The sequence below is a fragment of the Acipenser ruthenus genome, chromosome 26 (assembly GCF_902713425.1).
Source record: "Acipenser ruthenus chromosome 26, fAciRut3.2 maternal haplotype, whole genome shotgun sequence".
NCBI classification, from domain to species: Eukaryota; Metazoa; Chordata; class Actinopteri; order Acipenseriformes; family Acipenseridae; genus Acipenser; species Acipenser ruthenus.
In genome coordinates this window covers 22,435,652-22,459,499 of record NC_081214.1, presented here as the reverse complement: position 1 = coordinate 22,459,499, position 23,848 = coordinate 22,435,652, and the positions used below count along the sequence as shown (strand labels likewise).

At 42.5% G+C, this 23,848-nt stretch overlaps 2 protein-coding genes and 1 non-coding gene across 5 annotated transcripts; 2 read left to right on the top strand and 1 right to left on the bottom strand.

Moving 5' to 3' along the window:
- Window positions 1-415: 415 nt before the first annotated feature.
- On the bottom strand, window positions 416-13,114 carry LOC117963260 (transmembrane protein 255A-like). Of its 2 annotated transcripts, XM_059000846.1 has the most exons (9): window positions 12,729-13,101; window positions 8,910-9,052; window positions 7,300-7,362; window positions 4,598-4,687; window positions 4,324-4,383; window positions 3,972-4,060; window positions 3,624-3,789; window positions 3,070-3,201; window positions 416-2,976 (listed from the first exon to the last, which is right to left on the bottom strand). In XM_059000846.1, the coding sequence occupies exons 1-9, from the start codon at window positions 12,781-12,783 to the stop codon at window positions 2,827-2,829; spliced, it is 948 nt and encodes a 315-aa protein (XP_058856829.1). In that variant the 5' UTR covers window positions 12,784-13,101; the 3' UTR covers window positions 416-2,826. The 2 variants fall into 2 exon arrangements, with proteins under 2 accessions (XP_058856829.1, XP_058856830.1); XM_059000847.1 differs by lacking the exon at window positions 7,300-7,362 and having other exon boundaries at window positions 12,729-13,114.
- On the top strand, window positions 1,646-1,795 carry LOC117430985 (U12 minor spliceosomal RNA). The gene has a single exon (XR_009309020.1). It is a non-coding gene; the product is annotated as a U12 minor spliceosomal RNA (small nuclear RNA).
- A 1,574-nt stretch (window positions 13,115-14,688) lies between the features above and the next one.
- On the top strand, window positions 14,689-23,797 carry LOC117430887 (protein ATP1B4-like). 2 transcript variants are annotated; one of them, XM_034051464.3, is made up of 9 exons: window positions 14,689-15,044; window positions 15,332-15,400; window positions 16,995-17,181; window positions 18,689-18,817; window positions 19,149-19,253; window positions 19,915-20,114; window positions 20,923-20,979; window positions 21,243-21,335; window positions 21,732-23,797. In XM_034051464.3, exons 2-9 carry the CDS (start codon window positions 15,335-15,337, stop codon window positions 21,891-21,893), a joined length of 999 nt encoding a protein of 332 aa, XP_033907355.3. In that variant the 5' UTR covers window positions 14,689-15,044; window positions 15,332-15,334; the 3' UTR covers window positions 21,894-23,797. The 2 variants fall into 2 exon arrangements, with proteins under 2 accessions (XP_033907355.3, XP_058856828.1); XM_059000845.1 differs by lacking the exons at window positions 14,689-15,044; window positions 15,332-15,400 and adding an exon at window positions 16,551-16,708.
- The last annotated feature ends 51 nt before the right edge of the window (window positions 23,798-23,848 follow it).

Here is a 23,848-nt window from a genome sequence, read left to right as displayed (position 1 = left end):
GTCATGAAGGGGAACATCTTAAAATCTTGTAAAACCACGATACAGAAATTCTTTGTTGTGAGATGGTTTCAGAGTTCTCTTCCAACTTTCCAGCTTTCCAGCACTGGGCTTGCATTCTGTGCAGGACACTTTTACAATTCCCAGGTAATCCACTGTATGTATCCGTAGCAATGACATTTCTTTTCCCAAGGATTTCTAAAAACATGGGAGGACAGGTGAACCAATCAGAAGAGAAACACATTCTTTCATCAGTGGAGGAGCGTGATATCTTTAAAAAAAATAAATAAATAAATGTAACCTCAATGTTAACTATTAGTGAACAGTTGAAATGTTCATCTCAATTGTCATTTTTGTAAAAAACATGCAGTACACATTTCTTCATAGCACGAGCAAAAATAAATAAATAACAATAATAATAAATCCAGTTTGTTTTATTCCTTTATACAGACACGGACACATGTTCTTAGAAAACGCCTTTAAATTGAGAAAACAATGCAAGCCTAGTCCTTAAAGAATGCATGGAAAAAAAAAAAATTCAACACTTTTTGGGTGAAAAAACTAAACCATTTACAACCTTACATTTTTGGAGACTATCTTCATTCCAGGTTCATAACTCACGTGTAGATCACCATGCAGCAGCAAAGTAAAGAAGTGAACACCTCCTATTTTGCCATTTCTGGCACGTCAAACAGGACAATGCCTGTCTGCACACGGCTTGTGAAACATCTGCAATAATGTTCCACAAATGTTTTTCCAACCATTCCCTTGGCTCCATAAGGTACAAGGTGGACAAATTACTCATGGTTGGGACTTTGTGTTGATGGCGGGAGGGGGTGTGTGTGTGTGCTAGAGTTAGAAAGTCCTCGAGGAAAAGGGTATGGTATTGATGGTAATGTGTAATAAAACCAGTGTTTAAACTCCTTGCAGTGAGATAAGACCACTTCAGTGCGAGACTCTTTATTGATGACAGGTTCCAGTTGATGTAATCTACTGTGTAGCTGTGGCCAGAAGTTTTGCAGCACCCTATAGAATCAACTGACTGCCTCATACAGTGGCGTGAAACCTGCTGAATAATGATACGTTAACATATTGAATTACATACCACTTTGTAGTGTTCCCACATACTTAATGAAAAAAGCTGACAAATGGCATTTTGAAATGGAACATGAAATACTGTACTAGTATTATGGCTTCCGGTAGACTTTTTGCGATATTGTAGTTTCTTTGACTACATGATGTTAAATAAAAGATCTAAATGTCGTCACTGCTGCACACCTTTTAAATAACTGAATTTTCACTTAAAGGAAAGCAATATTTCCTTCCCTCTGAGTTCATCAGTAACCTTCTACCATGTCTTGAGATGCTGTGTTATTACAAAATATATGCAAACAAAATGACATACTGCTCTGATATTTATAAACACACTTTTTTGCTTATTGTAATATCCAGTTATGGAGTCCAGGGTTTAAAACAGTCAAGAAACAAAATAAGCACATGGGCTCTTCCACATTATAACACATGGCAGCAATGTATGTGCTGAAGCCAGTAAGTTGAGTGACATTGTAATATAACCAAATCAAAACTTTTGACATTGTACCTTTTAACTCATGAGCTTAAGCACTTTCAAATTAAAACACTGGATTGCATGCCTTAAACTAATGAGTAAGGAAAATAATGAGTCGGGGTGACACCCAATTCCTTGCTCAAAACTCGTTAGAAATTTTTGAAAGTGTACAGGTCGACCCGAGGTGACCCGCTTACTTTCGCGGGATGCCGAGGAGAACCGATCTGCCCCGCTAAAACCCTAAAAAAAAACTAATTAAACACTGGATTGCACCAAGACGTTTCCAAACTAACGTTATATTTGCTATCTTAGTTCAACGGCAGTGCGGGCACAATCCTCCACCAAACCTCTCTTGAGATGGAGCAGATCAACATGAATCACAGTTCTGGCACTTTTCAGTACTGTTATAACAGAAAGCACATTTGAAATGTAAGGTTAATGGACTTCACTGTCTTGAAACTGCTACATCGGTAAAAGCCCCTCATACAGTGGTTTATTATTATGATGATGTTTAACACAATGGTATTGTCAAAGGTCTTTTTTAAGGCTGTTTGTAGACCAGTAAGTGACGTGCTGTCCATGAGGTCCTGTTAAAAGCCGTCATCATGGCTTGCTACCTGGAGATGTCCACATGGTGGCTGCAAAGGAGGAAAGTCTTCTTATTCGTATACCTGGTTAGGGAACTCCTCAACGACAGGCAAATGCATACTGTACCTATTATATTGCTTGTAAAACGTCCAATAAAAGTTACTTTTCACATTGTAAAGCCCTCCTATCAATAGGTTCAGAAATAACCCTGATCCTTAAAGGCGTGCTAACCAAGTCTTTTAAACCCCATCTTCTTGGCACTGGCTCCTCTTCCTGTCTTTAATGATCATTTGGGTACCTGGAATCTATAGTAGTGGATTTAAAATATCTACTTTTTTTTTTTTAAAGCAAAGAACCAAAAGATCTTCAGCGCACAGCAATGAAAATGGAAGGCTTTGGTTATCATTCCTTAAAACCACTTAAACACAAGCAGCTCAGGCAAGGCTGCTAACAGGTTTCGCTGTCGTGAGCAACGAGATCATCAGAGAAGCCTCCACAATACTGTACAGTAGCGTGCACGGTGCTCCGGTCTATAAAGTTCCGAAATTAAATTCCTGTAGAAAAAAATCACAGTGTCTTCTTTGCAGGGATGATGATGGCAGAACCCTTCCCCTGTCACATTAAAGTTCCTGCCAGTGTCTCCAGCAATGCGTGAGGAGGTCTGGAGCCTGTCCTCAGGGGCTGTAGGGGGGCGGCTTCTCATCTGGAGAGAAGTAGGGCGGGGAGTAACGCGGAGGGGCGGGGGACGCCCACATGTAGCTGGAGCCCGACTGGGAATCGTCTGAAAGGCCTGACGGAGTGGCTGCTGGGAAGATGATGGAATTCTGGGAATAGAGGGACACAGTTAATGGGTGGGGGTGTCTTGCTCTTACCAGTGGAGGTTTGATCCGAGCCGTGGCTGCGGGAGAGTGCTGTACCTGCAGGTCGTAGGCAGTGTACGGGGGTAGGTGTGGGGCGCTGTAGCTGCTGTAGGGGGTCACCTGCTGTTGGGGTTCACAGGTCATCGGGGCGGGCAGTGTCTCCGGCTCACAGGAGGCGAGAGGAGGGCCCTGTAAAAACACACTCACAAAACTGAACATCACTCTCTCCTCGCTCTCTTTACACGTTCCTCACAACAGAGAGGACACTTCGGATATTTAACAGTACATCTTCCTGCTGATTCACGATTCTTTTAGTTTAAAAATAAATCATTTCAAGCCTTTCAAATGATCTGCCTCTTGCCCATAACGCTGTCGTAAGGGTGTCATTTTCAAAACTACAAATCTGCTTTTAATTTGCATCTCATCTTCAATTAACGTTCTGTTTGAGCCTGTTAAGTGGTTCTGTGTAATTATCCATACAATGTCACTCGCCTTTTAAAATTTAAGAACATGCTTCCTGTACTCGGCAGAAGTTGAAAATAATATATAAAATAATAACATTGTGAGAGGATGCAAGAATACAAGCTGAAATAGCTAAAGAACTGAATTACCATATCTTTAAATCCTCCAAGCACCGCAGCGGTGACGATCCCGAGAAACAGGGCCACGATATTCAGTATTGTCGCAAACCACAGCAAGTGGTAAAGATGGATCACGTCCTGGCAGCTCTGAACGTCCACATACTCGTGGTATCCTGCCCCCAGTTCATTGCGAGATCTGTAGAGAGATGGACAACAGGCTGCCATTGGACAGTGGAGTGTAACGCTTAGAGAAGGAGAAGGCGTTTATGTACCAATGATGACTTTAGAGCTGAGATGGGCTTGAAACTGGGAAATAAAGCTATGTATGAATAGAAGTGACGGGGATTTAAACCTGGGGAAAGCACAGGGCAAACGTACTTGCCACAGATGTAGAGGTCACAACAGTAGCACGTGTTGGATTTGACTTTGAGGCTGCAGGAGGCTCGTGACGACATTTGACAAGGCACCTAAAGAGGGAAGAGAGCAAGGCAATGGAGCATGTGTGAAGTCTTCTTTACTGCTTAAAATATCTACTTCAAAAGACTCATGCACGCTCACAATGCTGGCTGCGGGTCATTTACCAACACACCAAGACCTAAGAGATGTCAAGCAACTACTGGGTTCTCTTCTTTAACATCCCTCTGCTACACCGCTTCACCTCCACGCCCACTGTGTACTAATGAAAGCGTTCCCCGAATCGCTGCAGAAACATCAGTCGCTGGAAACTTACGTCTTTTTCATCAAGAGATGAGTAGTAATGGCATCGTCCTGCATACAGGGGTCTTAGATCCTGGAGGTTACAAAATAAACACAAGAAATGTACACATATTTATATTCTGGAGGTACTGTAGGCTTTGTGCATTAGTCTTCAGGAATGCTTGATCTACCCAAAGCATTCCAAAGAGCTTGCCCTTGTCCATAGAGGCCAGCCCGTTCCCTATCTGCTAGGCAAAGCCCTGGCAGCATTACAGGCTCTTCATTCCGTTTGGTTTGTACATACTTACAATGTGCCTCGCCGCAAACACTCCATCTACAATTGCACAACAGAAAGAGGCCACCACCCCGAAGCTGATGAACACAATGGAGGCTACCAGCTGTAGGGACAAGCACACAAACAGGACACGTCATTCACAGGGAAACGTCAGGCTTTTTAAATAGCAAACTAGCAAAACACAAGTTGTTTTTTCAATCTGTTGATTTGAAAGGCAGTTTGATTCATGCGCTGAGTTTATTAAGACACACCTGAGCTTGTTAACTATAAACTATGGGCTAATCAAGCTTGCAGTAAAACCTAAAATGTGTGTAACTGCTGTGCAATAGGAGTCTTATTTCCACCCCTGCCCGTTTAGTCAACACAGTGCATTACACACATCTACCACTAGATGTCACACCTGCTCTGACAATGAAGCATGAGCTCTGCCTTGCCCCTTGATGCTTGAATTTCACTCCATTCCCGGTTAGCCTCTACTGGGGTGAGACAAACAGAACAACACACAGCCTCGTTCTAAACCGGGCTGAGACACACAGCAGTGTAACATAACTCACTCCGAAGACATTCAGCAGTACGAAAAACAAGACAAGCACAAGCATGTCAACGTGTGCTGTTTCTGAGGATCACAGGGCACGTCCCATACATACCCTCATAGATTTACTTACATTCCACACTAGGAAATAGTCTCATATCACTCACGTTCTATACTATCCCTTAGAAACGTTTCCCATAGGAAAAGCAAAGTGTAATCAAGCACAGTGGAAGCATGGTACCGCACAGGTAAGCACTGTAAAGCCCAGAGAGGCACGGTACAGCATGTTACGAAACATGGCGAACAATGGTAAACTAGGGGAAGCATGGGAAAAAAACACTGTGCAAATGTACCAGGAGATAGTATTATGAGTAACATTAAAAAAAACATTCTGTATATTGAAATCAACGAGAAACGGATGAGCACAGATCAGATGTAAGTGGACTGCGAGTAATGAATCCACTCTCATATCCGGGCCTTGCTATTTTTATAATTCTCTTTTTTTTAATTTATTTATTTTTAACCACAGCGGAGCGTCATGCTCACATTAAAGTGATTTATTAGTAATAAATAAATCCTTGCAGACTGGCTGCCCATCTCTTAGGCTTCTTGAATTTCAATATATCATTGTTGTGTCCAAGGAGGATTGCAGTAAAGTACAGGCTTTGCCTCTTTCTGTATTTGCGGGCTGACACCCCCCCCCCCCCCCCAGTATTAATAATGCTTGTTTGCTTGGCTGAAACCTCATTTCTGTTAACATCTTAATCACACCTTGTGGCTTTTACTCAAATTTACTGCTGTGTCAACTCCTGGAGTGTGCCCTCGTCAAATAGATTACAACATCTCTTTTTATTTAAAAAAGCTTGGCGACTTGCCTATGTAATATATTAGTCTCTTGCGTTGGCTGTTTGTAAAACCCTGATTGCTGCTGCTTGCTTTTAACATCCAGTAAAACCTGTTTAAATGAACTAAGTGGGGCTCTTTCTTGCAAGAACAGGTTTTATTCCGCCCAATAAACCAGCAGCTGACCATGTTAGTTCAGGTTTACATAGAGACAGAAAAAGCCTGAGCAGTCTGGGGATCAGTCGTCGCTTGGACACGCTGGTTCCCTTCAAGAGCAATCTGTACCTTTCAGTAAATACATGCAGGGAGCATTCCATTGCACCACACCCACCCTCTGCTGCAAACCTGCAGCCAGCAGAGCAGCAAGCCTGCACGTCTCACTGAAAACAATACCCTGCCAGGGAGCCGGGAGGGACAATCAATCACGTTCTAGCAATCAGACTTAGGGAGTCTTTTCAGAAGCATGGACTAGTTATTAAAGAAGATAATCCTGCAAGCAAAACAACGCAGATTCCTACAGGTACACACGTAACTGGATAACCTGCAGGTAAGAAATGAATATGACATATACTTTAATGCTTTCTTGCATGGCGATTTAAAAAACCTCTCTTCTAGTCTTTATATGAGGACCTGCGGCTCATGTGAGACTAGAAGATAGTGTGACCTCATATGAGGATGCCCCCCCCCATATACAGTAAAGCAATGAAAAAATATATTTATTATCCAAAAGCACTTCATATGTTTTTTCAGATATTTCATACATGAAAGGATTGACACAGATATAACACGGATCTGCTTGAATGCCTCAGTATTGATGGCTTGAGCTCCTGCTCTTTGTGTTTCCTGCAGTCCCATTCATTCCAGACTCCATCCTCACATTCCCAGCAGCCACGCCATCCTCCTCCAGTTTCACCTTTCTATTTCGGGTACGTCTTGCAGCACAACTCAACGTTTCTAGTCGCCCCATATCAAGCATTGAACTACAGTTAACTCCGTCCTTCTTAAAGCACCGGCAATCGCTCCCTGCTGCTCAGTATTTACCACAAAGAATCAGGCAGTACTGTAGGGCCCTGTTCACAAAACATTCAGCAATGCTTTCTGAGGACTGGTTACTGAGCGCTTCCTCACCCTCTAAAAGGAGTGGCAAACCGGTCTGCAAAGCTTTCAGAACAGGGACCACAGTTCCAGTTATAGACGATTAGAAGTCTCTGTCAGTGTGCTTTGTGTAATGAAATATAGTGAAAGACATGAAGGTAATATCATTGCTGGATGTAAAACCCTGAAGCAATCTAGAGAGCAGCAGAACGGATCTGAAAAGAGCAAAACCAGGCAGGACGTACCATCTGCCTTTTGTTTTCAATCAAGTGGGATCCGATTATTCCAATAAAGGATCCGAAGCCAAGCTGTAAGAAAACAAGAAACAACAAGAAGCATTTAAAAGGGTACTTGCAGGCAGTGACCTGTACGCATACTGTATGACAGCAGTATCACTGGCCATGTAAATACAGAGCAAGAATATTATTGAAAGGAGTCATGCACTACTACTGTCCTTTATTTTAAGTTTTAAAGCTACAGGAATAAAAAAAACTGGCTTACTGCTCATCTAAAGCGGGAGTGAAGTTTAACAAGCTCTGCCATTGGTAAACCAAAAATACCATCCCACCAATGGTAGCCTCATACTACTGTAGTAGATCCTGGATAAATCCCCTTTCTACAGGTTATTTGTTTGTTTGGCTCTCCAGCCTGTCTAGACAGTGTCTGAGTTTGTTAACAATGAACACTTTTGAGATTGCACTACTTCACAGGGTCGGTTGCCCCTGTGCTACAGTAAATAGAACTGGAGGGAACAAAGTGTCCTGCCTGAGCTCAGCACTCAGCACAGAAGGACGTGCCATATTTAGAAGTGATCTACAGCGTCGGAGCTCAAATGCAGTTTCTGAACCGAATGTTTAGATGTTTCTCCTGCGGTTATTGGTTATTGTTTAAAAAACAAGAAAAAAGTGCCTTGGTAACATTAACCCATTCATGTCTGAGATGGGAATGCGGATTTGGAATTCAAATCTGACAGGTAAGAAGGAACAGGAGCTTTTACACCTGGAGAATATGTGGTTTTGCTGACTAGAGCTTGAGGCTGCAATACAGTGAGAGCCATGGAAAGAACGCCTGCCAGCTGCAGTGCAACAGAGATAAATCTAGAATATCAAGCAGATACCCACCTCACTCCTTTCTGGCTGCTCTGACCTTGAATAATGGGGTTAAAACAAGCTTGTGTCTTACAGCAGCAAATGCAATCTTATTTTAAGCTATAGTTAAGTAAGAACAATGAAACGGCGCAGCTAAGTGAAATCATTTCCGTCAGATACAATCAACCTTCAGGTGGCTGTATCGTTAGCGGGGTCTACTATATATGACGTGTCACATGGTAGGCTTCCTTGGTGAACAATGAAATGTACACGCACTGGCCCATTTGACAGGAGAGAATGAATGTATGGGATCGATCAATTCAACTCCAGAGCACTACAATAACAGCGTCACTGATGAAAGACAGAGCAGGGCAGCCAGCCCACATGAGCGGGGCCTGTGCCCAGCCAGAACACTACATCACTGTCACACAAAGCTGCTATTGATGCAGTGATTAAAGCTTCCTTTGATGAACCACAAGCAGGCCATTCAAAGCTGGCACCATCTCCTTTGAACTTGTCCAGCGGTCCAGCATCGTAGTACACATCCGTGATGAGACAGAACTGCTGCTCCCCTCACAGCTTCAGTCCTTGCAATACCCCTCCCCCGGAATAACGCTTTCACTGGCTCTGGGTGTGAGGAAATACCACTGCCAGAAGCCACATACCTTCCTATATCCTTCCATTAATAAAAAGGAAGGTTACAACCTCTACTTCAGAACTGCTTGTGAAGGTAACGGGGCAACTGTGAAATGTGAAGGACTACTTACAATGACTCCTGGATAGTAGCCTCCCACGGTGACGTTCTGCGTTCTGGTGGTAGCAGCCACGCCTATGATGAGGATCAGCACTGAGATGACGAGCAGAGAGACAGTCACCATGATCGAGTTGCGTTTCTTCCGTTCGTAGAAACCTTTCAAATCAAAACACAAGGAGGCAGACATCTGAGGCACACACTGTCGATTTGTACAGAGGCAACTACAATGATCAGTTTGGGGAAAGCAGGCAGGAGAGTGCGGGGATGAAACACACGCCATAGCACTGTCAATAGGGTTCAGCGCCCCCTTGGGCAGTAAGTGTAGCACTGACTCGACTGTAATGTGTTGATACAGCACATGTGCACTTCTCATTGTTTACTGCCTCAAATTCCTTCAGGGAAGATGGTAGCAGAGGTTTACAGCCTGTTCTCCAGAACAGAGTCCTCATTTTTGAGACGGTTCCCTGTATAAAATCAGCATTTCATACCTAGTATTTGAACTATTATCACTGCTACCTGTCAGATCTCAGGTCTGCCCATTGTGATTTAAAGTGACGTGTAACAGCAAGGTGCTTTTATATAGTACAGACAACATGTCAGACGAGGGAAGTATAGAAATAAGTGTGTGATACATAGCGCAGGTTTCTATTTGATTGCACACCCTGTTCTCTGAGTGGATAGGATTCCACATTCCAATCGATTTTCAATGGAACAGCTCCTATTACAGCAGGGTCTGCTTCTGCCTGGCACTGCTGCACACACTAGAACCTAAAGAACTGACCAATCACCACGTGCTGTTAGAGACATCTCAGCTTTTTCCACCTCTCTTCTGCAGCTCGATTTCAGAGACCTCCTGGTTAGCAGGGAAACAAAACAGGGCTGGCCAGATTCAAAAAGTTCCAGTTTCCTGTATTCATTAACCCTTTCATGCATCGCTGATGTCATTTGGAGAAGGATAAAAAACTACATATTTTAGTCTTTACATGGGGGCATACGGAAGACACAGATGCATGACCTCATATGAGGATGCAATTTTTTCCCCCATGAAATACAATTAAAACCATTTTTATTATGTGTCCAAAACTACTTTCGTTCAGCGATTTCCGATATTTCATGCATGAAAGGGTTAGAGGCTCCATCTGGCATCTAATCGTAATCCTGGCTTGCCAAATAAACACTGGTCAGGCTTGCTTTGAAACACTAAAACGCTATTAAACAGTTCCTATTGCCCGTCCTCCTTCAGCGAACTCCTTTAGATTTCTGCTCTGCAGTGGTAAAAGCATCGTGTTCCTCGTTTGTGTGGCACACACTTCTTCTGTGTGGTTATTGAGGAATGGGCACAGATCTACAGTTACGGCACGCACCGCCTCCCTATACCGACACGTGTTTGTCAGGTGGCCCCCAGGTAATTTCACAAGTGAGCTGCAAACCGCAGAAAGGCGCTTGTTCGTTTTTTAATGAAATGTTTATGACTGTGTGCACATCCGAGCTGCATTTTCACTCTTCTGTAGCCCCTTCACCTAATGGCATGATTACACTAAACTCCAACAGAAATTTACACAAGCGATGCCAACTGTAAACTGCAATCCATTTTATAGAGCTTCACGATCAAAGCATAATCACAATATTTATTGCTAGCAGCCTTGTGGGGGGTCTTTACACCAGTACAAAAGCAACTACCAGGGAAGAAACAGTAACAAGGCTACTGCCAGGGCTGAAGAAAGAGACTTAGATTATACTGGCATGACGTTTATAAATGTGCATTTCTACAGCAGCAACAAAAACATTTTCCTTAGCAACAGTATAAATCCTACTGCACTGGGAGCCTTGTCATGGGAGGATTTCATAGAAGAAAGGTTCACTGCGATCCCAGCAGACCCAAAACGGATATACAGTACACAAGTTCAACGAAGTACTGAAGACACACTCCTCAGCCTCTCTCACTAGCTCTTGAAATTGAATAAATGCTTGCAGGTAGGAGATTTGGTTTTTTTCAGCCCTGCCGGTGATCTCATTCTCTTGTGTTTCTGTCTTGTGATTTACAGATGAAAGGACAAGCAAGTACAAAATAAAAGGTTAATTAGCCATAAATAATGCAGGGATGGAAATAAGACTCCCTTTGCATAGCAGTTTGATCCGTTCCTGGTATTACTGTGAGTTTAATAAGACACACCTGAGCTTGTTACCTACACACAGTGGCTAATCAAGCTCCCTATAATACCTGGACTGGGTGAAACTGCTATGCAATAGGAGTCTTATTTCCATCCCTGACTAGCAGCATTGTACATCACTGGAGCTGTGAAAGAACAGGGAGATGGCAGATGGACTAGGCATGAGGGCTGGAATGTCACACTAACTGTGTCAATTCGTTGTGCCCTTAATACTTTAACACCCCCTTTTGTACTCGTGTGATGGTCCCATCTAAATGAATGGTTATATATAACATTATTTAAATATACTTGTTTATTAATTTGCTTAACAAATACAACATATTATCTATTTAATATATGCAATTATGTTAGTGTTCTGGGACCCAGTTAAAGTGCTCATATACTGTTTACAGACTGGGCTGTCTCACTGTCCCGCCCTCGAAGGGGAATCAGAGAAATGAAAGAGGCATCTCACACTGACCCCCAAATATCCAAACCCCGATTATCTGAACGCCTCTGTTATCCGGAAGCCCCTTGTTAGCCTGGCTAATTGTGTACTGAGCTCATCTGCCGTGTCGTTGTCATAGAGACAGAGCTAACCTGCCCTCCACCTCTGGGATTTACAGACCAGGGCAGTACTACGTGTGTTACATATTTACAGGTACATGGGGGAGTTTGATCTTTTTAGGTGGTTTCTTGATTGGAACACATGTAAAAAATGATGTCACTGTCCTAATTCGAGTATCAGAACAAATCGATTATCCGAACACCCCCTGATCCCAATTAGTTTGGATAACAGAGGTTTTACTGTACCTGAAAAGGGCACTGTACTCTGAGAGGTGAACACGCTCAACAGACAAATAAATATCAGACCCTGGTTAGAGCACCATTCGCCCCTGCTAGGGGGGTGTCATTTAAAAGGACACAATTGAGCAGGTTTTTATTGATTTATTTATTTTTAATGTTCCCAGTGTTCTAGATCCTATGACTGTAGGTCACCTGTAGGCTGTTCCAAAAAGTGCTTCCTGCTACCTTGCATTCTAAACCTAAATTTCCTCAGCTTTCATTTCTGCCCTCTTGTTCCACTCTGAGATAAACCTGAAGTGTAGTCTTGGGTCGATACTATTTATAGACTTCAAATCAAGTCCCCAACTAGTCACACGCCAACACATTTGGCATGAATTGACGGGGAAACTCCCCCCACCTGAGCCTCCTGTCTAGCCAGACATCACATCCTGCCCACACCGCAACCTGCTGTTTCAGAAACACAAACAGAACCCCTCTTAATGAATGGAAGTGACTGAAGTAGAAGCCAGCCTGCGTGCACACGAGCCCCAATGCCCTCAGGTCCCTCACAGATCAGTCAGCCACCATCAACCTCCAGTACTAAACTATACCACGGTAAACAACACGGTCCTACACCACCCTGCTGGGAACTCCTGTACACCCAAATAACATCACGTGTTAGAAATACAGAGGATATGGAATCACACACAATTCAAATAGCACACTTAGATGAAGGGTCGTTATGTAGGCATGCGTGCAGTGCATTGATTGATTTAATTTATTTGAATGAAAACGCCATTCCCAGCGCAATACACCTACACCACAATACTATGCAATGGTGCTACCTTCTGCACACTGGTTCCGTCCCACTGCATCTGTATTGACCTTGCACTTACCAGCAGACTGGGGCACAGTCATTCCGCTAGCTCGCTGGCTCAGTCCGGGATGCATCGTGCCCTTCCTGTGATTTTAATTTGTTGTTTTCTTCGCATTGACGAATTCCTCTAGTATTTTGAAAGACGCGGCCTATGGCTCCCGTCTCATCGGTCAACGGGGGTTCCTTCCTATCTTTCAGCGATAAAGACAGACAACCCTTCCCAGCGCCAGTCGCTCTCCCCGCTGCTGCAGTCTCATTTTCAACTGCGCTGCTCTCACAGCTGGCCCCCGTCCGGTCTCCAGGAAAGCGGAGCGGCGCGGTATGGAGCAGCTGGGGGAACTGAGCATGCGTCTCTATCTAACAACACATGATAATCCTCCAGCAACCGTGGAATTATGAATATGAGATGATTACATATCTTGTCTTGCATTTTTGTTGGCTTCATTGACGTAAAATGTCATGGAGCCTTCTTTGCCAAGCACATACACTGTTATTTACGGTACAACTCCACAGATTATACCTGTAAAATGCATAATCACGACCAACTATCTTTAACAAAAAATGTAAATAGATGCAAAATTAAATAAAAATTGGTACTGTATTTTTTGTGTTGTTGTATCCTTTCTTTATTTTGAAATACATCTCTCCTTTGAGCTGTTATTTGCTGTTGCGAAACCATTTCAAGTATACTGTATGTGGTTTGAATATTATTTGTTAAAGGGGAACACCACCTTAATTTAAAGCATTGACAACACAAAACAATGCAACATGACACTATTATTATTTAACTATATATAAAAAAATATTCATACATTTAAAAATATGTTACAATGCTATGAAAATGCGATCATACGTCATAGGATTTTCAATTTACATTACATGTATTTGTAATTTCTCACCGAATGCTGACATTACATTTCTCTGTTGACTTTGGCGCCATCTATCGTTGGATCTGAGACTCGAGGTTTTTTTTTCAACAGCACTTTACGGATAGGGAAGGAGACTACGGTAAAATATTCACATGATTAGTTTCAGAATGTAACATTAACTTATGAGCTATGGCTATGGAAGCTCATTAGCGCCACAAAGAAAAAAAAAAACATGTATTGAGCTGTTACGTTATCACACTTCGGCCTCCGTTGCACGGAGGGGGTCTCTTCTTAAATGTGTATTAAATGAAATGTTGTATAAGGATGCGTATCTTTAAAAAGAGCCCTTTAACACATTTTAAAAGCAACCTGTATTGATATTTCTTCTACACGAGTAAAGGGAAAGTACTTGCTCTGACAAGAGATGCTATGTTGACTTGACTTGCACGCTACGTCACCTCTGACCAGCGCATTCCCCAAATTCCATTCTGGGAATTCGAGCTCCAAATTGCACCCCATCGTAAGAACGGTTACCTCGTTTATCCGGCTCCAATCTGCACTACTGGACAATGAAAACATTTGGACTTTCACTGACCTACGTCTTATTTAGCAAACTGCTGCATATGAGTTACCTCGTCCCCCTGCTGCTGCGCTCATGTACATTACAATAAGGCAAAGTTGAAGTGACATTCTGTACCATTATAAGAATCCAGAACGTACTACCCTCCTAGTTAATACAATCCAGAATTACTTCACCCTAGTAGTTTGAGATTATTATAGAAATCTTAAACGGTGTCACAGCATTTTTTAGATTATTTGTTTGATCACACTATAATTTATAAAAGAGCGGAATATTGAAAAAAGAATAAAAACGGTCTGTTTTTCCAGGGTATCAAGACTTCGTGAGCTTTGAGAATTGTATGAGGGAAAAAACAAAACAGTGATACGCGGAAGATTATGAAGCTGTTTGGTAGGGTGTATGAAGGGAGAGTCTCAGGTTTATATATATATGCTGGGTAAACTGACCCTGCACATTTTCAAGACGCTGGCCGAGCCTCGGAGCCAAGACGGTAAAAATAGAACTGGTATGAATATTCTGTCCATGCAACAATTTGAGGATAGTGCTGATTGACAGAAGCACATTGGTTTGAAACAAAATCGTTTCTTTTAACCCAGCGAGGCTTCGCTGCTGCGAGACTTTGTGTGCGTGTGTAGAATATTGCGGAACTGGATAGCTGTCTCGCTGCCAATAGAAAGAAAAAGCTGAAAAAAAAACACTTTCCCCGCAACAAGAATCCATTGACCGGCTAAGAGAGAAGACGTCTTCTCCTCCACCGCTCCACAGCTCTCGTTGCATGCACTCGCAACCATCAAAAGTTATTTTTTGACAGCTTGTTTTTTTGTTGTGAGGTCAAGTCGTAGGATACACGCTACCCAGAGCACCACTGCAAACAGAGACTTTTGAGGTAAATATTTTTGTACTCTGATAAATACAAAAAAGTTGTATAGAACATTAAATAAATATATATATATATATATATATATATATATATATATATATATATATATATATATATATATATATATATATATATATGCATCTTATGTAAAAAGTAAGGCTTTTGTAAAAAAAAAATCTAATATGATGCCGTTTTTTAGTCAATGGTTTGTTGGATATGCTGACAGAGCTTTCTTATGCGAGAAAGCGCTGTAGATGTGATTGGTTTAATAAGTACGTTTTTCTTTTGTCCAGGTCATGGAACAGAATTCAACCGCGGGAGGAGCCACCGAGCAGTACCATGGAAACTACCTTTCAAACCCGGTGAGTTACAACGGCAAGCTCGACTTTGTGTTTTATGAATGAGCGCTTTGAAAAAACAACACAGGCTACTGGACCAAATGAATACAATTTATCTTAAAGATACAGAAAATAAACACCAATCATAATTTTTTTAATTATTTTGGGTAACCCCTTTGCGCATAGGACAAGGCTACGACAGTACTGTTAATATAAACGGTGACAGGACCCCATTTGTAAATGAGATGTATATCTCAAGGGGTCTATCCTGGTTAAATAAATGCATTTGAAATCTGAGGGATGCACACCACAGTATATTAGAGGGGCGATCTTCACTTTTTCAAAGCGAATGCTCCAGTCTTTAAAATGAAATCATTTTTAAAATTACAGCGTAATGTTACAAGAAACACACAAACAAACAAAAACAGCTCGAGGGTGCTTTAAGAGACTTTAAATAATGTTTCTTTGTTTGTTTCTGTTTTTGTAAAATGAGCGGGTGATTTTCTTCTTTTAAAAAAACAAGTTATTTAAAAACCGCAGTATAAACACTTTGATAGGATATGTTTCACACGTTCTTATTTTCTGTCGAAAAAACGCCTGAGTGAAACGAATCTGCTTCAGGCCAGTTACTATAGAAAGTCGGCTTAGAGGCCCAGTGTGAGTTGGGATCCCGAGGTATTCATTGAAGTTGAGCGCTGCTGACCTCAGCGATTGACCACATGTCCCTCAGGGTACTGTGAATACCACATCTGCAGCGTAGGAAAATGTCGCCCTGGGAAGGGCCTGTTGCATCCCTTTCCAGAAGAAGAAGAAACTTAACTGTACTGATGCTGTTACTGGGTTTTCACTGCATCTGTTTGGTATTTTTGCTGCTAATCTATTTCAGATGCTACACACACAATTAAGACAAAGACACATTGACAAGTCTTAGTGTTTACAGCTGTGGACTACTCTCTTTAAAAACAAAGAACCCTGTTTCTTTAGGCTGAGTTCAGTGTAAGCCAGACACTGTGTGCTATACCAGTGACTATTCACATGATGTCTTCCTGTAATGACCTGCGTTGTCTAGCGCCACTAATCCTTCAATTACCTTAATCATCTATGTTTAGCCCAGTCCCCTCTAGATGTGGATGATAAGCTGCTTCTCCTCTTAACTAGTCATCCTGAGAATACGGGATAGGACTAAGATCGAAGCTCTTCCTCACATGAGAGAACAGTCCTTTACTCCAGCCTTCAAGACACTGTGGGCTTGGGCTTGACTTCTCTTTACATTCAAACTCTATTGCATGGCAGCTGTATAACCTGGGAGGGAAGCGGTGATTTTCCAAAGCAGTAAGATCCACGCTTGTCAGTAATATCAGTGTTCCAATCCACTTGAAATCCTAATCCTTAAATCCTGCTGGCTTTGGACCTTCTGTAATGGATTTCTGAAGGTTTTTGTGTTTGCTTCTAAACTGGTTGAGAAGATCTTAAAAGACTTAAAGAACACATATATTCTTCAGTCATTCGGCATCAGCAGGGTGCATCTTATTAAAGAACTGGAACTCTAGTGTGGCTGGGATTTGTGTCTGGAGTAATCTCAGGCCCGCCTCTCATTTCTCTTCTGTCCCTGCTTCAGGCAGTCACAGCCGAGCCCCGCAGAGAGGAAGAGGAGGAGGAGGAAGAGGAGGAGGAGGAAGACGACGACGAGATGCCAGCAGAGAGAAAAAACAAAAAATCATGGGGGCAAGTAATGAAGGAGCTGAAGCTGTTCTGGTGGAACCCCGAGACCCATGCGTTCATGGGGAGGTCAGGGAAAAGCTGGGGTGAGTACAGGCAGGTCCATTTAGAGCAGAGGAGCAGTACACACACAGACAGACACTGTCACGAAACGTTAAGGGCTGTATTAAGCAATGATCTGTTATGTTTGTTTTTTTATTTGAATTCCCCATTTACGTTAATTAAATGAAGTCTGCTGTCAATCCGCGGTATTTACACATCTGTAATTAGCATTGCCGTTGATCTCAGAGTTGATGGAATTCAAAGGTGGCAAGCAGCCTAGCCCAGAACATGCTGCTGAAGACCTAGGGGTCAATGTTTGTAATCAGTCATAAAGCATGTTTGTGAAAATGTGTAATTCAATTAATAAAAGAACTACAGTATTTATGCTTGCTAAAGGTGCTCAAGTTTTAAGAATGAGGTGTTTAGTGAGTAATAAAGCTCCACACATTAAAGTTAACCTGCTGTTGTGAATATACCACACTGTAACAGTCAGAACATGCAGCTGTACTGTACTTTACCTGCTTAGGTTAGTAGAGTTGTAGGTCACTGTGTATAAGGGATAAGAGATAAGATGATTCAGTATCTCACAACACAAGCTGTCCTGGGAAAAACAAACTCCCCACGTAACCTTATTAATTGTGTGTCTGCTTGCCAGGTCTCAGATTTCTCATACAACTCCGCTGTCTCCTTAACTGGTTTCCCAAAGCTCTGGTGACCTTGAGGGTCCTTCACACAGTCCTGGAGCCGCAGAGCAGCCAGAGCTGCAAATCCAATTAACCCTTTCATCTCCTCCTCCGACGGCTCACGAACCAGAGCAGGAGGGATGCTGCTGTGTGCTCGGTCATGCCAGCTTGTAAAAAGACCCCATTTAGAGACCATTCTTTTAGTTATTGCACCTTCTTTGGTAATGTGGATTATATATATGTAATCTTGGTCCTAGTGCTTGTTTTTAGGCAAAAACATAAAGTAACAGTTTTTTTAATTAAAACTAAGGAATTGGACTTATTTTCTGAGTCTGAAAATGAGACGAACACCAATTTGAAACAAAGAGGGCTTCTCAGTATCGTGGTTAAATTCAGCGATCTGAGTCCCACACTAAGGGCTGTTGAAGTGAAAGGGCAGATGGGAGAGTTCCCAGGGGGCTCCTCACTATTGCGATGTCAAAGGAGCCCATGCTGTGCAATGACAAAAGCACCATTAATACCCCCTGGAGATGAGAATCCTCTACAATGGGGAGATGGGGTCCCGGTTTGCTAGAGAATGGTCCTGTGATGGATTTAGTGAAGTCACACTATTCTAACTCAGTGGATACAGTTGATCCCATGGATTTCTAATGTGGCACATGGATACCCACGACTGTCTGTTAAAAGCTATTGAAGGTTTACTCAGAATGCTCTTATCTGACAGTGCGGATAGTAATGTCACAACAGACAGGACAGCCCCAAAGCATTTAGATATTCCTGCTGATATATTTGTTCATTGGGAAGCTTGTCTTTCAGAGGTCTTATTCTTATTAAATGTAAGTATTAATGCAGCTGTATCTTCTTCAAGGGCTCATCCTCTTGTTCTACACGATCTTCTACTCCTTCCTGGCTGCCATGTTCACGGTGTGCATGTATGCCTTGCTGATGACTATCAGTCCATACACACCCACCTACAGAGACAGGGTGGTCCCTCCAGGTAAAACACTCCATACCGCACAATGATCCTACCCCATGCACACACACTGGGATCAAACATTACATTATGTTACATTTCCATTAACTGCTTTCCTTTCTTTCAAAGTGGTAGGTTACTGTGACTAGTTACAATTGTGTTTAAGTAACGGATCACTTTTTAAAACTTCTCCAACACTGATAACAGGCAGTAGAAAAAGTTTGCTGGAAAAGCCCAGCCCTGCCTTTTTATAACACACCTCAGAATGGTAGTTAATCTACACGTCTGAATAACACGAGCCTGCGGGAGATCCTTGTAATAACGCAGTTCTGTGAATCTGTGTACCGCTCGACAGGAGTGATGATCTCGCCCCGCGTCGGTGGATTCGACATCGCGTTCAATGCATCGGATCCCAAAACATGGGCCAAGTACGCGGAGACCCTGAATGCATTTCTGACACGTGAGTTGTCCGTTTGATCCACGTTACAGCATGGTGTGACTCCCTGTGTTTCTACTGAAGTGGCTTACAATCATTTTCAATTGCACAGTGCTTGGACTGATCATCTAATAAATGTAAAGTGATTGCAGCTAAAAATTAAAAAAACATTCTGTAAATCTGCATTCGCTATACAGGGCTCAGATGTGCAGTTTTGAAAGAAACACCACAGCTGGTCCTACACAAGGTTAAGAGAATGTTTTGTTTGCAAGCCTTGCTTTCTGCTAACCTTTCACTTCCTTGGTCATTTCTCCTGGTGAGTGAAACTGTCCCCACCCCTTTGGGGCTTTCTGTCGTGTCATTAACCAATCAGCTGCTTCCCCTTTTGACTGACACACTGGGCAGCCAGGGATATACTTTGACCCTAAAGACACTGCTTAGGGTAAAAGCTGCACATGTGAGACCTATAAGGTGCACCACAGGTAAGATGTATAGAATTTGCTTGCTAAGACCACTTTAAGATTTCTTACGAAGCTTAGTTAGGCTGCAGTTTAACTGTGCTGAATACAGCTGGTAGTGTCTAAACAACACCTTCGTATTAGCACAAGATCCCTCCCTTAATCCCAGTAGAGCTGACAGCGCTGTGTTCGGCTGAGTGACAGTAGGGCTTGTTTTCCTCCGGCAGCCTACAATGACGTCGAACAGGAAAGGAAGAACGTTGCCTGCACCCCTGATGTGTACTTCAAGCAGGACGACAGAGAGGAGAGCGCCGAGAGGAAAGCCTGCCAGTTCAAACGCTCCTCGCTGGGAAACTGCTCCGGGATCGACGATCCAAGCTTTGGCTACTCGGAGGGGAAGCCGTGCATCCTTCTGAAAATGAACAGGGTAAGAGCGGAGCTGGTTTTTATATGCCAGGAGAAAAGGAGCCTGCTTCAGTTCATAAAGAACACCTTACTGTATTGAAGCAATCAGAACAAGCCTTCAAATAAAGGGCAAGTTAACATTGAGAACAGGGCCCAATAAGGACACAAGGTGTCGTATGATATAAATCATGAACATCATTTTAAATAGGTTTTTAATTCTTGTCAATTTTTTATTAAGTATACAGAAAACTACAAAGCAGTATGTAATTCGATATGTCAACGTCATTATTCAGCAGGCTTCATTTGACTTTATCTGACACACATTCTATAGTGGGATAGTTAATGCTACAGCTGCTTGCATTAGTTTCTAAGATTTTGATTGGTTTACATTGCCACCTGGTGGTTGCAAGTGGTATTGGAACTATTTTGTTTTCTGGCACCACTGAAGCTTTCCCACGCATATCGTTATTAAGAACTGTCCACACTACACAGAACGTCTCAAGTGTATGTGTTCACAAACCGTTTAATGTGCCTAGATATTTCCAAGGAAAGAATGTCTGAGTGGATGCAGTACAACGTGCTGGTCCTGCAGGCAGCAGAACTGTGTGAGGAGAAAGATAACTGATTGACAGATTGCATGTATTGACACAGCAGGTCCCATGTGTAAACGTCAGTGTGAGTCTCCCTGCAATACTGCAGTGTTTGCATGTTAGACGTTTTACAAAACTACCGTCTCCGTGGCACTGCTTGTGCCTGTTTGTTTGGGTGTTACGCTGCGACACGACACGTGTACTGCTGTATGATTTCTACTCTTTTCTGCTGATCTTTAGATCATTGGTTACCTGCCTGGAGAAGGGACCCCAGTGACCGTGTCATGTGAAGCTCTGGTAATGGTCTATTCCTGTCTATTTTTCTCTGTCTGTGTGTTAATGTTTCATTTACTATTCGATTTATCAAACTCGGTTCTATTGTCTCTGTAGAAAATCACGCACTGTGCCAAGAGTAGAAAATGTAATATATGAATGATGCATCAGTGATGCAGTATATATAGATATATTATACTTCTGTATGTTTTCATAAATATATTAGCCAATTGGATCCTAACATATATTTTAATGGAACGGGTTTCAGTAATTATTTGTGATTTCAGAAAGGAGATGTGGATCATTTTGGAGCTGCAGAATTCCATCCATATGACTTTTTCAATCTGATGTATTATCCTTACTACGGGAAACTGACCCACGTAAGTAGATATTAGACTGTACCAGAGCTGGGAGATGCACATTGTTCTGTTTCCCGTTTGCTTTGACTTCTCCTGCCTGCTCTCTGTCTCATTACTCTCGACTGGTTTGGCATGTAACACATGGTCCGTTAGTATGCCTTCCAGCTGTCACCCTGCCAGCACTCACTAATGCAAGGTACTGTGAAAGGGGGTAACCTGGCATGTGTCATCCACCCGTGTATTCAGGGGTCTAGACCAGCGGATGGTGGTGGAAATTCAGTTTTCTTTCTAGAAATGATGCTGCCCGTATCCAAACTAAAACTAGCAAGCCACAATGTTCTCCCCAACTGTATTCAGTAATATGCTTTGCAGGTGCTCTCCAGTGTTGATGTGGTTTTCTTGCTCCTCTTCCCAAAGGTGAATTACACCTCCCCGCTGGTGGCAATCCGCTTCCCTCAAGTGACAACAGAAAACCCCCTGACTGTCCAGTGCAAACTCAACGGGAAAGGCATCAAGAGTGACTCCATGCAGGACCGCTTCCTCGGCAGGATCACGTTCACACTCCAGATCGGAGCGTAGCGCTGACTCGCCGGGCAGCAGCAGCAGCAGAACCAACATATTCCCAAGAGGGGGACCATCTGGATCTGCGGCATCGAGACTCCATCCTTGTGTTTCGCTGGGTAACATTTCCAAAGCCAGTCCAGCGTGGCTTTATAGCTCTTTGTATCGACGTACAAAGAAAGGAGTTATAAACTTGACAGTATTAATAATATGTTAACCAAATAATTACAGCGACATGTACTGTATCACCAGATAAAACCTTACAAGAAACACTAAGCACATGGTCAGTAGACTAAATGGTTAAAAGCACATATGATTGAAAAATGAACACTAGGAAGCTACTGATATAGGAATATACAGTGTATATGTACTTATAATAGTTACTATCCTAGGACAGTTTGTCTCCCAATGTAAAAGGGCATGTCATTTGTCAAGAATAAATTACAAATGTTGAATGTATTAAAACAACATTGATGTATTTGTATTTGCTATTGAAATATGTTAATCAGAAATTCCCATTTTGTGGGGTAGGTCATGCAGGTGTGTTTGAGGGAGTCCCTGGACTGAAGGGCAGGCAGGCTGGGGCAGTTCCGGTGGGGATGGAGGTTGCTCTCTGGCAGAGCTGTGAGAGGATACCCTCCTGGCTCCCTGTCTGGCTGTAACCAGTCCCTTTAACAGCTTTACATTCACACAAAGACAACATCATGAGCGCTACTTATACTTACCAGCAATTTCAACAAATCCAGCTGCAGGTAAACGCTGACGGGCATTTCAAGTTGCAATTCAGAAAGCAAAGCTGACCTTGAACTCAGCATTGCCCCTGATACCCTGACACGCTCACAACTTTAAATACCCCTCAGCTTCTCTCCAGCGTGAAGAACTGCATGAACCGGGCCCTTCGTTTCAGCTGTTTACAGCGCTTTAGGGGCCCGTGCTGCTCACACCACATGAAGAGCACGTTTAGACCGTTTCCATATTAACTTTGAACGATACGGTCCTGGTACTTCATAGGAACGCTTATACCTGCTCCAGGTATCCAAACTCATGACCAGGAAAGCTACGAAGTGATTGTGAATAAAACTGGGACAGACCGCTGTAGAGTCTGAATGCTTCCTTACCGAAGGCACGACCCCTATACTATTATATACCACTGTGCAAGCAGGAGTTTACTGCACCATATGATCTTGTGCTGTAAACAGCATGCCGATAGATGCAAGCAGTGGCAGTCCATATATGGACACAGGTCAAGCTTAATTCCATGCTTTTGGTTCATGCATTCATTTATTTTCAAGCAAAAAAAAAGCCCTGCTAATTTTACTTCATCCAGGGAGATGACTTTTTTTCAATTACTAGATTGTGCCTTTGTTCTGTAGTGTTCTAGAGCAGTGAAGGGGTAACTGTTTAATACTGTGATTAATAGGGTGTTGAAGCAATGGGCAGCAGTGGGTGTGGCCAGTTTAAACTACCTTGTAATCTGTAACCAGTGGATTCAGTTTCGTTGAATTTAACAGTGGTTATATGAATGCCATGTTCACTCATACATTTTATTATGACTAAAGCTGGGGATTGCTGTCAGTAGTTATCGGCAGACCCCAGGATTATTGTAGCGAGTAGCTGGTAGCTGGCCAGTACATTTATAAGGTTTGCTTTGGTTTTACAGGATTCCCATTTTTAAATTAAATTTGAAACTATGAATTCGGGTTTTAATGTTGGCGTGGTTTCTAAGGCTCTATTAAAAGATACAATTTTCTTTGTATGAGATGCTGTTGTGTAGCTCCACTTACTGTTTAGTCATACTTGAAATGTTGAAAGATGGGGATGGTACATAATTTAGTTTTTGAGTGAGAAATATGTACCATATTTATATAATAATAATAATATGCACAATCAAAGGCTGAACTAAATAAACTAATCTGAAAGAAGTGTCTACTCTCTTTGTATTATCAAATTGCAAAAAGATTGGTGCAATAAAG

What these genes read in the sequence shown, in the direction of transcription:
- LOC117430887 (XM_034051464.3), top strand. Translation starts at nt 15,335, where the DNA reads ATGGAACAGAATTCAACCGCGGGAGGAGCCACCGAGCAGTACCATGGA. An exon ending in CCTGAATGCATTTCTGACAC is followed by an intron (nt 19,254 to 19,914) that starts GTGAGTTGTCCG and finishes TTCCTCCGGCAG; the next exon opens with CCTACAATGACGTCGAACAG. An exon ending in ACTACGGGAAACTGACCCAC is followed by an intron (nt 21,336 to 21,731) that starts GTAAGTAGATAT and finishes CTCTTCCCAAAG; the next exon opens with GTGAATTACACCTCCCCGCT.
- LOC117963260 (XM_059000846.1), bottom strand. Translation starts at nt 12,783, where the DNA reads ATGCATCCCGGACTGAGCCAGCGAGCTAGCGGAATGACTGTGCCCCAG. An exon ending in TTGAAAACAAAAGGCAGATG is followed by an intron (nt 4,688 to 7,299) that starts GTACGTCCTGCC and finishes TTGTCCCTACAG; the next exon opens with CTGGTAGCCTCCATTGTGTT. An exon ending in CATCTCTTGATGAAAAAGAC is followed by an intron (nt 4,061 to 4,323) that starts GTAAGTTTCCAG and finishes TTCCCTCTTTAG; the next exon opens with GTGCCTTGTCAAATGTCGTC.